Source organism: Podarcis gaigeae (assembly GCF_964106915.1).
Source record: "Podarcis gaigeae genome assembly, chromosome: 16".
NCBI lineage: Eukaryota > Metazoa > Chordata > Lepidosauria > Squamata > Lacertidae > Podarcis > Podarcis gaigeae.
Window position 1 is genome coordinate 8,184,433 of NC_139693.1, and position 16,769 is coordinate 8,201,201.

General features: G+C 49.2%; 1 protein-coding gene across 6 annotated transcripts in view; it reads right to left on the reverse strand.

Annotated features, from left to right (window-relative positions):
- The window catches only part of LOC310833224 (mothers against decapentaplegic homolog 4-like), a 37,095-nt gene extending 20,526 nt beyond the window's left edge, over positions 1 to 16,569 (reverse strand). For 2 of the 6 annotated variants that reach the window (XR_014558595.1, XM_083715754.1), the window contains exons 1-2: positions 8,994 to 9,502; positions 861 to 1,115 (exon numbers count right to left, since the gene is read on the reverse strand). Coding sequence is in view for 4 of the 6 variants with exons in the window: in XM_083715754.1 (XP_083571880.1) it covers positions 861 to 1,097 (237 nt within the window). In the remaining 2 variants the exon portion in view is untranslated. Of the gene's footprint in view, positions 1 to 860; positions 1,116 to 5,732; positions 5,761 to 8,993; positions 9,503 to 16,449 lie in introns of those variants that run through there. The other 4 variants (XM_083715756.1, XM_083715753.1, XR_014558594.1 and 1 more) reach the window with 3 other exon arrangements.
- Between the last annotated feature and the right edge of the window lie 200 nt (positions 16,570 to 16,769).

Genomic DNA, 16,769 nt, shown 5'->3' on the forward strand with positions numbered 1-16,769 from the left:
ATGAGGCAGATCTCATAGACACACTTTTTTTGTGCTTTAGAGGATGCATGAGGACCCTCAGGCTCTGAACTTGCCATCCTCTCCTGGGATCCACTGTGCACCCTTTGTGCTCCTGCTGCGCTGGGGTGCATAACTGAACCCTCATTGAGAGGGGAGCGGGTGCGAGTGAGCGAACTAGCCCACCGGACAAAAGTAATGTTTATATTCATTCACTCAGTGGCATGTGGCCCTTTGAAGGTGGCCCAGGAGGGATAGCGGCCCTCAGTCGCCCAGAGTGGCTGGGGAAACCCAGCCAAATGGGCGGGGTATAAATAATAAATTATCATTATTATTATCAGTCTGAATGAGGTTTCTAGCTAGAGACTCTGATCCTAAGGTACAAACCACCACTTGGGACGCATTCACAGCATACATTTAAATAGAAATTGTGGGACATGTTTTCTTGTTCTTCCTATTGTGATATCCGCCACCATTTCATTAATCCAATTTTACAAAGTAGGAAAATCCAAATATTGATTATCTTTCGACTGACCGGTCTCCTGAGATTACTGCCAAAATACCTCGATTTCTTGTGCAGCAGCCATAGCTTGTCAGTTTTCATTTTGGAAAATATGTATATAAGTGTGTTTACAGTGTTATGTAGCGTTCTTTGTTTTGCTTTGTTTAATTTCTATTTTTTGAAAAAAATAATAAAAATTAATTAAAAATAATAATAAAGTGGTATCATAGCGCTTTAAATGTGTCGTGTGAATGTGGCCTCAGTGGGGAGACGGTAATGGCTCTAGCTGAGGCGGTGGGGCGGTAGTGGCGCCGTTGTTCCCATGCGCAGGCTATGCCACCCCGAAAAACCACAGATTTACCTGCAGGCGGCCATCGAGGGTGCGCTGGATCGTGACGCACTTGCTGGGATGAGCGCCGTTGGTGGTGATGGCCGTGATGAGGGAGTCCAGCTCGTCCTTCTTCTCCTTCAGCTTCTTGACCAGGCTCTCGATGGCCCGCTTGGCAAACGACTCGTTCTCCCCGCCCTGCCGGTGGCACATCAGGCTGTGCACAATGCTCAGGCACGCATCGCTGCTGCTGGGCTGGCTCAGGGACATGGCGGGAGCAGCGTTGTTCTGGCCGGGGGCGGGGGAGAAGCCAAGCAGACAGCCATCAGCATCAAATAATAATAATAATAATAATAATAATAATAATAATGGATACACAATTTGTCAAGTTTCCCCAAGGAAGAGATTGATCTTTTAATTGATCTTTGGAACTCATCGCCACTTGATATCAGGCAGGTCCCTTCCCTTCTTTTCAGCATCAGCTAAAAAGGTTTTCGTTTAGAGAAGCCTGCCCGGGTATCCAGAACACCGGTGTGTGTTTTACACTGTTTCTAATTTAACTTTTTAAAAAATCACTTTATTCGTTTTATTTCAAAGCAGTTTGCGGGAGCGGGGAGATAAAGCAATGAAATCGTCAATGGGAAAAATGGACAACAGCAGCTTAAGACTTCTGAGAAGTTAAAATTACAATAGACAAAAAAAAAGAGAGATAAGTTTATTAGAATCGTAGAATTGGAAGGGAGCTTGAGGATCATCTAGTCTGACCCCACTGCAATGTAGCTGTCCCATACGGGAATCGAACCTGCGACCTTGGCATTATCAATACCAAGCTCTACCCAGCTGAGCTACCTTGGATTTCTTTAATCTTTTTTCTTTTACAATTGAGCAGTATCTAAATTTCACAAAATAAAATCAATAAACAAACAATGGCTTGTCCGAATCTTTCAAGCTACGGGACGGGAACACTTTATTCAAGGCCTGCTCAATGCTCCAGGCAATGTTTCAAAAGGCTGGCAGCCTCCGGACTCAAAACACCATGTTGTGTTTTATTAGATTATAAACTTGAGGACAGAGAATGGGTTTCTTTTCTGTTTTTAGTGAACTTGTAAAATGCTCCGGGAGCCCTTTTTTTTTTTGGCTGACGAAACTCTTTTAGTAAACAAACTTACAATAATAATTTTTTTCTTTAAAAAAACAGCAACCGGATTCAGGAAAACTGGTGGAAAGCCTTGCTGAAGACAGAATTAGCGTATTTTTCGCTCCATAAGACACACCTGACCATAAGGTGTACCTAGTTTTTACAGGGGGGATGCAAGGGAAAAAATATTCTTTAAAATATTCTATTCTAAAATATTCTAAAATATTTTAAAAATATTCTTTATTTAAATATTCTTTATGCACCCCAGGCTCTGCTCAGCGCTCCTTTTCACGAGCCGCGTGGAGCGTTTGTGCGGCGCTTGCAGGCTTTTCCCCGAAAAGCCCCCAAGAGCCACACACACGCTCCGCACAGCTCTTGGGAGCTTTTGCGGGAGGTGGGGGAAGTGAGAGAGCCTGCGGAGGCTTTGCGCAACGAGCGCTCCCTCTAGAGCCAGTGTGGTGTGGTGGTTAAGAGCGGTGGACTCGTAATCTGGGGAACCGGGTTCGCTTCCCCGCTCCTCCACATGCAGCTGCTGGGTGACCTTGGGCCAGTCGCACTTCTCTGAAGTCTCTCAGCCCCACTCACCTCACAGAGTGTTTGTTGTGGCGGAGGAAGGGAAAGGAGAATGTTAGCCGCTTTGAGACTCCTTCGGGTAGCGATAAAGCGGGATATCAAATCCAAACTCTTCTTCTTCTTCTAGCTGTTCTGGCTTTTGGATAGCCCCGCATTTGCTCCATAAGACGCACACACATTCCCCCTTACTTTTTAGGAGGGGAAAAGTGCGTCTTATAGAGCGAAAAATACGGTAACTAGCGAACAGAAGAAGAACAAGCCTTGCTAAAGCAGAACCAGCAAGGCTGCTTGAAGGGTGGGTCCCGTCACACCAACCCGAGAGAGTTTTGAGAGTGTCAATAAGCTTATAGAGGTGGATCCAGTCATTATTGTGGGCTTAAAAAAAATAAAAGACTTTTGATAAAGTCCTGCACACCAAAGACTCCTGATTATTTGGGAACATGAGATGAGAGGGCTGGTGGGTTGACAACTGGAGAAGGAACAGGAACTAGAGAGAAGAAACACCGTATTTTTCGCTCCATAGGACGCACCAGATGATAGGACGCACCTAGTTTTGGGGGGGAGGAAATAAGGGGGGGGGATTCTGAATCCCAGAAGCCAAAACAGCAAGAGGGATCTGGCTTCTGGGATAGCAGCTGGGATCCTCGTTCCCTGCAGAGGCTTCTGGGACAGCCCACGAAGCCTCCGCAGGACAGCGGGATGAAGGCACCCCGCTGCCCTGCGGAGGGTTTGCGCCACTAACCCCAAAGCTAGAACAGCGAGACAGAGCGCTGTGCAGCACTCCCTCTCCCTGTTCTGGCTTCTAGCTTAGCCACACAGCCTGCATTCGCTCCATAAGACGCACACACATTTTATAGAGCAAAAAATACGGTAAATGGACAGTGCTCCCAGTGGAGAGATGTGGAAAGCAGAGTCCCGCAAGGCCTGATATTGGACCTGTTAAGGGTGCTGGGAATTGTAGCCCTGCGAGGGGCAAACTACAGTTTCCAGGGTTCTTTGGGCAAAGACACATGTTTTAAATGCATGGTGTGTTTATGGGACCCTCAACAGTTCAGGGAAATGTTTTAGCACACACAAACAGTTTCAAGCTGTGAGGGGGGAACCTGGTAAAACCTGCCACAGTTCAAGGATTCTATAACATTGCTTTAAAAAATTCACGTGATTGCTTTTTGTTTGTCAAGGGCAAGTATGAACTGGGGGGGGGGAATACAAAACAACCCCCTCCCAAATGATTCAAACTTATCTCCATTGCCTTGAGAACTAGAAATTTGCTTGTTTCTTTTTTAATGAAAAGGGAGGTCCTTTGGAGGATGAGCTCTGAGCTCAATACCAAACACTTTGTCACAAATACTGATAACACACACAGAGCGCAGGTTTTACAGCAAATGTGCTCCTGCAAGATGTAGAGACAGCAAAACATTGGGATGGATAATTTGGAAGAGGATTAGGCAAATGAACGCATGTTAAAGCTACCAATGGCTATGCTCTAACACAGGGGTCAGCAAAATTTTTCAGCAGGGGGCTAGACCACTGTCCCTCAGACCCTGTGGGGGCCCGGACTATATGGGGGGGGGGGATGAATGAATTCCTATGCTCCACAAATAACCCAGAGACGCATTTTAAATAAAAGCACACATTCTGCTCATGTAGAAACACCAGGCAGGCCCCACAAATAACCCAGAGATGCATTTTAAATAAAGGGATGCATTCTACTCATGTAAAAACACGCTGATTCCTGGACAGTCCGCGGGCCAGATTTAGAAGGTGATTGGGCCGGATCCTGTCCCTGGGCCTTAGTATGTCTACCCATGTTCTAACTACACTGTCGGAGGCAGTATGCTGGAAATCGCATGCGGGGAGCACGCTGTTGAGCTTAGTCCTCGCTTGTGGGCTTCCCATAAAGATTTTTGGCTGGCCAATGCGAAAACAGATGGCCCTTGGACCTGACCCAGCAGCTATTGTGTTGTTATATTATTGCTCTCCACTACTCACTGAGGGCTAGAAACTTACTCGATCCTTTTTAACCAAAAGGGGGCATTCTTAGGATGCTCGTAAGATTATGCTCACAGGTACCTCAGTTTCTGAACGTAATCCGTTCCAGGAGACCGTTTGGGTTCTGAAACGTCTGAAAGCCAAAAACTCAGTACGAAAGCCTCAAACCAGAAAACTCAATACGGAAGCTGCGTTTCATGTTCGACTTCCGAGGCACGTTCAAAAACCGAAGCATTTGCTTCCGTGTTTGCGGCGTTTGTCAACATTTGGAAAGCGAGGTGCCGCTGTGTTTTATTATTATTACGCTCTGTAAAATGTGTTCTTAATGTGGTAAAACACCCGGGGATCTTTTCATAGAGTCATAGAATCACAGTTATAACGGACCTTAAGGACCATTTCATCCAACCCCTCACAATGCAGGAATAAGCAACTGTCCCATATGTTTACCAGCTCCATCTGGTACGCAGGATGAGACCCTACCTGCCCGCGGACTGTCTCACCAGAGTGGTGCATGCTCTGGTTATCTCCCGCTTGACTACTGCAATGCGCTCTACGTGGGGCTACCTTTGAAGGTGACCCGAAAACTACAACTAATCCAGAATGTAGCAGCTAGACTGGTGACTGGGAGCAGTTGCCAAGACTACATAACATCGGTCCTGAAAGACCTACATTGGCTCCTGGTACGTTTTGGGGCACAATTCAAAGTGTTGGTGCTGACCTTTAAGGCCCTAAACGGCCTCGGTCCAGTATACCTGAAGGAGCGTCTCCACCCTCATCATTCTGCTTGGACACTGAGGTCCAGTGCCGAGGGCCTTTTGGCGGTTCCCTCACTGCGAGAAGCCAAATTACAGGGAACCAGGCAGAGGGCCTTCTAGGTGGTGGCACCTGCCCTGTGAAACACCCTCCCACCAGATGTCAAAGAGAAAAACAACTACCAGACTTTTAGAATACATCTGAAGGCAGCCCTGTTTAGGGAAGCTTTTAATGTTTAGTAGACTATTGTATTTTAATATTCTGCTGAAAGCCATCCAGAATGGCTGGGGAAACCCAGCCAGATGGGCAGGGTATAAATAAATTATTATTATTATTATTAGGATCAAACCTGCAACATTGAAGTTATCAGCACCGCGCTCTAACCAACTGAGCGCTATATAAATTTAAATCATCATGATAATATCTGAGCTGAATACCAGATTACTCACTGCAAACACTGATGCACTCAGCATTGGATTGGGGGGGGGGGGCAGGGAGTCTCTTGAAGCATTTTGGGGGAAGTGCATGATGGGAAATATATGCTAATAGGTGAACAAGGGCGTCATTGGTTTGCTTCAGAAAGAGAGGTCAACAGCTGGGGGTGGAAGCCACATGGGCCCATGAATAAACTGAGCTTCCCGGTCCAGGGACAGTCTACCTCTTAAGTTCCTGTCCTGGGGTGGGGGGGGGTATAAACAGTGGGCTTCCTACAGGCCTCCTGGAAACAGGGACGAGTTAATCCAGCAGGGCTCTCCTTACAGAAATAGCCATGGCTGTTGAGAATGAAGCCTCCCTATTCACACGCAGTCTACTGATCTGATTTCTTTCCGCAGGGCCTGTAAGACAGAGTTGTTCCGCCTGGCCTTTGGCTTAGAGCCAATTTGATTCCCTCCCTCCCTCCCTCTCTTTCTTTTTTCTTTTCCTTCTCCTCCTGCGATGAGGCTACATTTTAATATTTTAATGTTGTATTTTTAATTTTGTTTTTAAGTTGTATCCATTCAACTTGGTTTATTATTGCTTGTTAGCCGCCTTGAGCCCGGCCTTAGCTGGGGAGGGCGGGGTATAAATAAAAATTATTATTATTATTATTACCTGCAAAGGCCAGCTTTGTGGCTTCTTCCTTTCAGAGTCAGCATATGGGCATTTGACCTAACAAAGATCTTCTTAGGTTCTTAAGGACTGGAGCTGAGATTTGGGTCAGGGCTGGCAACGTTCCCATTTATATATATCTCCCTCCCCTACGATACACACACACAAACGGGGTCCCTTCAGAGTATAACAACTCAGGAAGAGGGCTGCATATACTACACTTTACATAAGCATGTTTACATTATGCAGATTTCCAGCAAAACCTCTGTTGCCTTGACCCAATTTATTATGCAAATGCCTTTACTACTTTCCAGGAATTATTCTGGAATTCACAGAGAGCAGAGATAAGGGGCCATGAGCAAGGCTCTGAAGTATCCGCCTTCTAAAGCGGGACAGGGAACTCTCCAAATATTGTGGGACTCCACCTCCCATCATGCAGCGCATCCAGCGGTCATGGATAATGGGAGTTGTAGTCGAGCGATGTCTGGAGAGCCACTGATTCTCTCCTAAAGGACGGGCACCTCATTCCGAAACTTCCCGAGACTTTCTGAGATTCCACCCGCCTATCTTCTATCATTGCTTGGAACCATGAGAGCTAGTAAGTTTGCCCAGCTTAGAAAGGAAAGAAAGCAGAGGTTCTTTGGAATGCAACTGACCGGCCTCGCTGGTCAAAGATATATCTGAGCCAGGAACGAACCTACATGAGACATAAGACAAAAATCTCTGGAAGGAGTGAGGTGGAAAAACAGTCACCGCTGAGCCGGACGGAGCAATGGTTTGAGTCAGCACATGGCAACTTCCTACATCCGCATTTAAATCAGGCCTTTATTAGAATTGTAGATTTGGGACCCCAAGGTTCATCTAGTCCAACCCCCTGCAATGCGCGGGTGGTGCTGTGGGTTAAACCACAGAGCCTAGGACTTGCTGATCAGGAGGTCGGCGGTTCGAATCCCTGCGACGGGGTGAGCTCCTGTTGCTCAGTCCCTGCTCCTGCCCACCTAGCAGTTCAAAAGCACGTCAAAGTGCAAGTAGATAAATAGGTACCACTCTGGCGGGAAGGTAAACGGCGTTTCCGTGCACTGCTCTGGTTCGCCAGAAGCGGCTTAGCCATGCTGGCCACATGACCCGGAAGCTGTACGCCGGCTCCCTCGGCCAATAAAGCAAGATGAGCGCCGCAACCCGAGTTGGCCACGATTGGACCTAATGGTCAGGGGTCCCTTTACAACACAGAATACATTTGACCATGAGGACTACAAGCTTAGCGTTACATTTAAGGGAAAGGCCACAAAGTCACTGGTTGAGAATATACTTTGCACATACAGAAGATACCCAGAGTCTGAAGAGTCACTGCCAGTCCGAGCTGAACAGACCAACGTTTTGACTTGGCTTAAGGCCACATTCAGGGAGGCGACCATCACCCACCTAATCCTGAAATAAAACAAGAACGGATGTAGCAGCAATAAAGGAACGTGCTTGTGCCAGGATGACGGGAGTCATGCGAGGGGAAAAGGATTCCTCCCTGTAACTTTGGAAGGAGGGACAGGGAGGCGTGACGCCCAGCCATCGCGGCAGAAAAACTGGAGACTGTGGGTGGGTCACATGCAAGATTCCCTTTAATAAATTTCAGAAGAGAAGGATATTTATTCACCAGTCTGAGCTCCCTGGGGAAAGAGAAAAAGGGGAAAGAGCAGATCGACTAGAGGTTTTGTTTTGTTTTTGTCTTCCATGTTCTGGGTGGGCAGATAAAATAATATTGGGGTGCAGTGTTTACCTCACGCCGAGTAGACACACATTGAAACAGGCCTGCTTTGTTTGACTGTGTCTGCTCAGGGCAGAAAGAGCATCAAACTCAACCCAGGGTTCTTTCGCTAAGAAGAGAAGTAGAGCCTAGTGGTTAGAGGTGAGCAGAGGGAAGACTTGTGGTGCCGAGGTGGGGGGGGGATATGAGGTCCCGGACTCCTGGGTTCTTTCTCTCCCCGCACTTTCTCTTTGGGCTCAAGCATGGGTCAAAGCTGGTGGGGATAATGTAGCCCAGTCAAACATATAAATGTCCCCCGAGCAGCACATCTAGGTACAGAGACTTAGAGGGGGGAATCTTGAAATGACACAGAAACACAAAAAACTGCCTTGCACTGAGTCAGACGGTTGGTCTATCTAGCGCAGTATTGTCAACACAGGCCGGCAGCAGCTCTCCGGGGCTTCGGGCAGGAGGGTGTGTGTGCGCGCATCTCTCCATGCCCTACCCGGAGATGCCATCGTGGATCGCACCGGGACCGCCTGCGCGCAAAGCCACCGCGCTGCAGCCTTTCCCCATAAACAATGCAAGTTTCTAGTCCTCATCGTTCTGAACAAAGCACAAGCCCTCTCCGGGGGTTTCAGGCAGGGCCCTCTCCTCCCAGCCCTACCTGGCGATGCCTGGGACCTTTTGCAGGCCAAGCAGATGAGCTGCTACGGCCCCTCCCGGAGAAGTGGGGTGGGGGATAGGGAAAGAGAGGGGCAGCGATCTGAAGCTGGAGGAGAGGAAACTCCGGACCCCGGTGCCCAGAAGTGGCGTGGAAAGGTTGGGGGGCAGCGATGTGGGAGACCCTCCTGCCAAATCAAACGGGGGGGGGGGAACTCACCGGCTATGGGCGATCCCTCTCCGGGGTGCACGGATGCTCTCCGCGGGGTTCAGGCATGCTCCCCTGGACGTGGCAGGCGGATTAAGCCCCCCTTGAAGGCGGCGGGACGCGCGGCGGCGGCGGCGGCTGCTGCTTTTGGAGAGGAGCGCGCGCTCTCTTTGCGCTCTCTTCTCCAAATGGGAGCGAAAGACGGGGAAGGAGGCGGCGGCGAAGGCGCAGACTAAACACAGCCGAGCCAGACAATCGCCTGCCTGCTAGCCATGCTGTCAGCTGCAGCTTCGCCTCGGGGGGAGAGAGAGGGAGGGAGATGGGAAAAAGCAAATAGCGAATTCTCCACGGGGTCAGGCTGAGCGCAGTCCCTGCCGCCCTCCCGCTTCCCCATCTCCCGCCTCTCTCTCAACCGAACGAGATATTTATTGACATTTCCACCCCCGTCTTTCTTATCCCAGGAGATCTCCCTTCCCTGTTTGGTCCTTACAACAACCCTGGGAGGTAGGCTGGGTGGAGAGCGCGCAAAACAAAACAGCAAAACAGGCGGCAGAGATCACACACGCGCCTGATCAATCTGATCCAATATGAAAATGTCATAATAAAGACCTAACTTTGGAATAAACAGCTTATATCCAAGAAAGCCATGTTCAGCAATCCATTAGAATGTAAGAGTAAACAGCAAATTGAAAATCAGAAAATGATACTTAAGCAAATCCAGTCTTGGCAATTGCAATAATTACTAAACTATAATCAATGGAAATAACAGTAATGCATAAAATACGAGGACATATAAAACCATGTAAAAGACTCAAATTGATAAACAAGGACACACAACTTAATTTTTTTTTAAAAAAGATATCCCTGAATTCCCAGGCACTGTAAGCTCCTGGAACCTGTAAGCCAGGGCTGAGGGTGGGAGGGGCTAAGGGGACGTAGGCAGGGCAACAGATGCAAATTTCACCTTTGTATGGCAGGTGAGTTTCTACACCTGCACCTACCTCTCTATCCTCTGTCCAGGGAAGCGAGGGGCATGTGCAGAGTTTGAGGACACATTCCAGTCAGCCTCCTTCAAAAAACCTAGCATGAAGTAGGACCGGTGAAGGCCTGGGAAATGCCCCGAGGGCCAGAGAAAGAAGTCTGGAGGGCCACATTCAGTGCCCAGACCTGAGGCTCCCCATCCATTCTTTATTCACCAGATCCTGTTTCCTTTCCCAATCTGGGCAACCATAGCTAGGATTACCCCTTTAGCCCTTCTTCTCTCTTCCAGAACTTAACAATAACTGAGTAGCTTCTATTCCTCACGCTCCCCTGTATTAAAAAGGTAAAGGGACCCCTGACCATTAGGTCCAGTCGTGGCTGACTCTGGGGTTGCGGCGCTCATCTCGCTTTATTGGCCGAGGGAGCCGGCGTACAGCTTCCGGGTCATGTGGCCAGCATGACTGAGCCGCTTCTGGCGAACCAGAGCAGCGCACGGAAATGCCGTTTACCTTCCCGCCAGAGGGGTACCTATTTATCTACTTGCACTTTGACGTGCTTTCAAACTGCTAGGTTGGCAGGAGCAGGGACTGAGCAACGGGAGCTCACCCCATTGTGGGGATTCAAACCGCCAACCTTCTGATCGGCAAGTCCTAGGCTCTGTGGTTTAACCCACAGCGCCACCCGCGTCCTTCTCCCCTGTAATATCCCCTGGTTATTACCTCTCTCCTGAGACTTATAAAAGATCAGTGCAGTCTGTCCTTCCTTCCACCAATTCACAGGCCTTGGCTCCCCACATTGTTGTATTCCGGGTCGGGGGGTAGAGTTGGGAACCACACCTGTTGAGTTTCATCCTGTCGGCATCAAAATCAGGCAGCAGGAACCTTGACTTGAGCCAGAAAGTCCATATCAACATTTCCCAAAAGTGCGTGCCAGGCGCAGACTAAAGTGTCAGACTGACTAAATGTGTAAAAGACTTTCATGGCACAAAACCCCCAAAATACTAGCTGTGGAGGCACCTGTCCTCTGTAACTCAGGGTGATTCACTGCCCAAATTTTGCCTCCTTCATTTATTTAGTATCTGTTACCTTTTCCTTTTTTTGCTCACCCTTCCAAAAGAATGAAGGATTCTCCCCCTTCTTAACTTGCACAACAACCCTGCAAAGCACCGTATTTTTCGCTCTATAAGACACACTTTCCCCCTCCTAAAATGTAAGGGGAAATGTGTGTGCGTCTTATGGAGCGAATGCAGGCTGCGCAGCTATCCCAGAAGCCAGAACAGCAAGAGGGATCGGTGCTCTCCTGGCTTCAGGGATAGCCACACAAAGCCTCTTGAGCGCAGCGGGGGCGCTCCTGCCTCTTCGCTCAAGAGGTTTTGTGTTGCTTTCTTGTTTTCCTCCTCTAAAAACTAGGTGCGTCTTATGGTCAGCTGCGTCTTATAGAGCAAAAAATACGGTAGTTCAGGCTGAGGGCTCTCTCAAGGCTGCACCTGCCAGACTTTTGTGTACCCCACCAGCATTGCCAAAGTTCAGGGATGATGGGATTTGTAATCCACAATCTCTGGAGGGTCACCATTCACACTGAGTACCCCAGGTCAACCGTTTTGGGGAGATGCGAGAGTCACAGGCAATTCCGATTTTAATTCAGAAAATAATCATCCTTCTTTGGGGAATGGAAGTCTTTGGCGTTAGAAGTTTAAGGGGAATATAGGAACAGCCTGCTAGATCAGGCCAACGGCCCATCTTGTCTGGCATCCTGTAAAGTATTGCACTTGGGCAAAAAAAATGAGAGGCACAAATACAAGATGGGTGACACCTGGCTTGAGAGCAGTACATGTGAAAAGGATCTAGGAGTCTTGGTTGACCACAAACTTGACATGAGCCAACAGTGTGACGCGGCAGCTAAAAAAGCCAATGCAATTCTGGGCTGCATCAATAGGAGTATAGCATCTAGATCAAGGGAAGTAATAGTGCCACTGTATTCTGCTCTGGTCAGACCTCACCTGGAGTACTGTGTCCAGTTCTGGGCACCACAGTTCAAGAAGGACACGGACAAACTGGAACGTGTCCAGAGGAGGGCAACCAAAATGGTCAAAGGCCTGGAAACGATGCCTTATGAGGAACGGCTAAGGGAGCTGGGCATGTTTAGCCTGGAGAAGAGGAGGTTAAGGGGTGATATGATAGCCATGTTCAAATATATAAAAGGATGTCACATAGAGGAGGGAGAAAGGTTGTTTTCTGCTGCTCCAGAGAAGCGGACACGGAGCAATGGATCCAAACTACAAGAAAGAAGATTCCACCTAAACATTAGGAAGAACTTCCTGACAGTAAGAGCTGTTCGACAGTGGAATTTGCTGCCAAGGAGTGTGGTGGAGTCTCCTTCTTTGGAGGTCTTTAAGCAGAGGCTTGACAACCTATGATTCTCACAGCGGCCACTGGGGAACCAGGATCTGACCACAAGAGCAACTCCCCCCCTCCTGTGGGATTCGAAAGCATCACTGCCTCTGGCAGAGTCATTGATCGTACAAATTATAAAATTGGAAGGGAGCCTGAGGATTACCTGCATTGCAGGAATACGCAGCTGCCTCTTATGGGGATCGAACCTGCAACCTTTGCATTATTAGCACCATGCTCTAAGCAGCTGAGCTATCCAGGCTGTTCAATAGCTTTGTCCTCCATGAATCTGTCCTATCCACCTATAAAGCCATCAGAGTTGGTGGTGGGGTCTTAGGGGAGAGGTAGTGCCTCTGATGGGACGCGGGTGGCGCTGTGGGTTAAACCACAGAGCCTAGGACTTGTCGATCAGAAGGTCGGCGGTTCGAATCCCCGCGACGGGGTGAGCTCCCGTTGCTCGGTCCCTGCTCCTGCCAACCTAGCAGTTCGAAAGCACACCAGTGCAAGTAGATAAATAGGTACCATTCCGGTGGGAAGGTAAACGGCGTTTCCGTGCGCTGCTCTGGTTCGCCAGAAGCGGCTTAGTCATGCTGGCCACATGACCCGGAAGCTGTACGCCGGCTTCCTCGGCCAATAAAGCGAGATGAGCGCCACAACCCCACGACTGGACCTAATGGTCAGGGGTCCCTTTACCTTTACCTTTAAGAAGGCAGGTGGAAATGGCCAAGTGCCCTTTGCCTGCCTGCCTTGGGAGCAGAGGTGATGTTAGGAGGGTCCCTTTACTTTACTAGTGTCTCTGATGGGGGGCACACCATGCTCCTTCTGGGGCAGTTTGTCCACCTTTGGTCCCCACCCTGCACTCAGCTGTCACCCGTGACTCCCAGAAGCTGTCGGCATGCGACAGCGCCCACACCCCGGGAAACGGCTTTGACTGGCCAGCTAAAGCAGATAAGGGGAGTCAATGGGTCTCAAACACTCAGTGAGTTAGGGGCTTCCCCTGTATGCAAAGACAGGCTCTGACGGACTGAGCGGGTGAGATCAAGAGTGGGTCCAACAGTTGAGAAGGCTGTAGAACATGGGTTGGCAAACTAAGGCCTGGGGGCTGGATCCAGCCCAATCGCCTTCTAAATCTGGCCTGTGGACGGTCCGGGAATCAGCATGTTTTTACATGAGTAGAATGTGTGCTTTTATTTAAAATGCATCTCTGGGTTATTTGTGATGCATAGGAATTCATTCATTTCCTCAAAAAACAATATAGTATGCCCCCCCCCCACAAGGTCTGAGGGACAGTGGACCGGCCCCCTGCTGAAAAAGTTTGCTGACCCCTGATGTAGAAGGAAGTGAGGGGCAGATGGTGCTCGTCCACTTGGGAAGGGAGCCCATCTAGAAGAAGGAAAACTCTGATCCTAAACCTCTATCTTTGGGAAAAGAAAAGGCTCAGGAATAAATTCTAAGACGGTTGAATGGCGCCTTGTAGCCAAGCTGGTGTCAAATGTAGTGCTGTTTTATTTTTTTACTACATCAGTGAGGCTGAGAGGGGGGTCTGTGCAGCCCAGGACCTCCAGACACACTGCCCAGGATTGTGTACCAACTTTGGTGCTGATTTGACTCCCCTCCATTGTCTCTCAAGACAGACGGATGTCAACAAACAGAGTTGGTGGCCATTGCTGCCTCCAGTGGCCATGAGTTCCACAGTCTTAACTAAGCGCTGAATGTTTATCTGTCCCGAATCTTCCAACATTCAGCTTCACTGCACTTCCCACGACTTCTGGTGTTATGAGGGATAAAAGCGTTCCTTTCCTCGCTTCCTCCATGCCACACATCGTTTTATAAACCGTGTCGCCTTCTCTCTAAACAAAAGAGTCCCAAACGTGACAATCTTTCCTTATAAGGGAGAACACGGAGCCAGTGCTTTTCTGAAAGGAGCATTTGCAAATGGGGAAAAAAACCAAACACCAGAATTCATGGGGCAGAGATGGAAATATTGTATGAGGGGCAGGTGTGGGAACGCAAATCCTCCCTCCATATAACACACTCTTGTTGTGCATTGCTGTGTCTCAGCAAGCTGATTTTCGAGCACACTCTGGGAAAATCCTTGGCGGTTCCGCAGACACAACAACAGGAGGAGAGAAATTAATCTCTTGTGAGCCTGGGACACTATAAGATAGCAGACACAATGTTTTCACACCCTATAAACCCTCCTCCCTTCCAAGACAACAATAAAAAACTCCCACAAACTACACATCTGTTGATTATGGTTATGCTTTGTCTCTGCCAGAGGCAGCAACAAATCTAAGTTGCTGGAAAAACACAGCAGGGAGGGAAAAGTGAATAAAAGGTTTTCCCCCTCCCTCTCTTATAACACTGGAAGTCGGGGACATCCAATGAAGGTGAAGGTTCAGGTAAGGTAAAAAGGTAAAGGACCCCTGGACGGTTAAGTCTAGTCAAAGGCAACTCTAGGGTTGTGGCGCTCATCTCGCTTTCAGGACGAGGGAGTCAGCGTTTGTCCACAGACAGTTTTCCGGGTCGTGTGGCCAGCAGGACTAAACCGCTTCTGGCGCAACACAACACCGTGACGGAAACCAGAGCGCATGGAAATGCCGTTTACCTTCCCGCTGCAGCAGTACCTATTTATCTATTTGCACTAGTGTGCTTTCGAATTGATAGGTTGGCAGGAGCTGGGATAGAGCAACGGGAGCTCACCCCGTCGCGGGGATTCAAACCGCCAACCTTCTGATCAGCAAGCCCAAGAGGCTCAGTGGTTTAGGCCACAGTGCCACCCACAGATAAGGACCAGCCGCCTGAGAAACAGTATCTATTCAAATGTGATTTTGGTTTTAAATGCAGTGTTAGCAGCTTAGTCATGCTGGCCACATGACACGGAAGCTGTACGCCGGCTCCCTCGGCCAGTAAAGCGAGATGAGCGCTGCAACCCCAGAGTCGGTCACGACTGGACCAAATGGTCAGGGGTCCCTTTACATTTTAAGGTGGTCTCTATGGGAGTATATTGTATTTAATTATGGGGTATCAGAGTTTTTAGGGGGCTAACCAGGCTGGGATAGTTGGGACAGCAGGCTTGTTGGTTTCTGAATGTCTGATGTAGATTTTCAATTTCCTTGTTCTGTATGGGACAATGACAATAAAGATTATCGTATCGTATAAAAGAAAAGCCCTTCTTCTCGCAGAGCAGCTAAACTGTGGAACTCTCTCCCACAAGGTGTACTGATGGCCACCAGCTTTGTGTGACTTTAAAAGTAAAGGTAAAGGTAAAGGGACCCCTGACTGTTAGGTCCAGTTGTGACCGACTCTGGGGTTGCGGCGCTCATCTCGCTTTATTGGCCGAGGGAGCTGGCGTACAGCTTCCGGGTCATGTGACCAGCATGACTAAGCCGCTTCTGGCGAACCAGAGCAGCGCACGGAAACGCCGTTCAGGTTCCTGCCGGAGCAGTACCTATTTATCTACTTGCACTTTGACGTGCTTTCAGACTGCTAGGTTGGCAGAAGCAGGGACCGAGCAACGGGAGCTCACCCTGTCACGCAAGAAACCGCAAGAGGCGAGAGCCGCTCGTGTTCAGGTCCTGCTTCAGCTTCCCATTGGGGCATGAGGCTCGCCACTATGAGAACAGGAACCTGGACTAAATGGGGTGCTGGTCTGATCCAGCAGACAGGCTCTTCCAATGCTCTTGTGGAGCCTCCAGCGCCAGGGCCAGTCTACCTGATTCCTGGGTTCTTAAGGGCATCTGGACGCTGTGAGGGCAGGATGCTGGACTAGATGGGCTGCTGGTCTGATCCAGTAGGGTCCTTCTTATGTTCTTACGGGCTCTGGTGATGGTGCTGGGTGCAGGGAATTGGGGAGGGAGGTTAGTTCAGATCTGCCTTTCTTTAGACAACCAGTTGACAGTCGGGCGACCCAGCTATTCCTGGACCTGGGCAGAGGTGTGCGCATCAGTTGCGGGGTGCAAAGAAATCATATATGGGGTGGATCATAAAATAATATGCACCAGATCTCTAAAGCGAGGGGGATCCTGATTGCTCCTTTATTTTTTGGCGCAGGGGGAGAAAAAATGGAAGCCGTTGGGAATGAGCTAGGTACTCACCCCATAGGCGCTGGTTGGTCTCTCCTGCTCAGCAACCCACCCGCCTTCCCAACACTTGGAAAAACAAAATCAAAATCAGCCACTCCGCTTTGCAACTTGTTCACAACAATAACATAAAGAACAGCCTTTGGGAACGTGTGAAAGCGCACCAAGGCCGGCAGCCAATGGGAAGCGTCGGCACAGGAGGCCGCCAAGATCCCGACCAATAGGCGCCTCGGGCCCATCAAAGCTTGGGGAGGGGGGAAGTGGGGCGGGGCCAGCCCGTTCCATGAAAGGCAATATATACGTTCGGCGGACTCGAAAGAGAGCAAAAGCTTTTG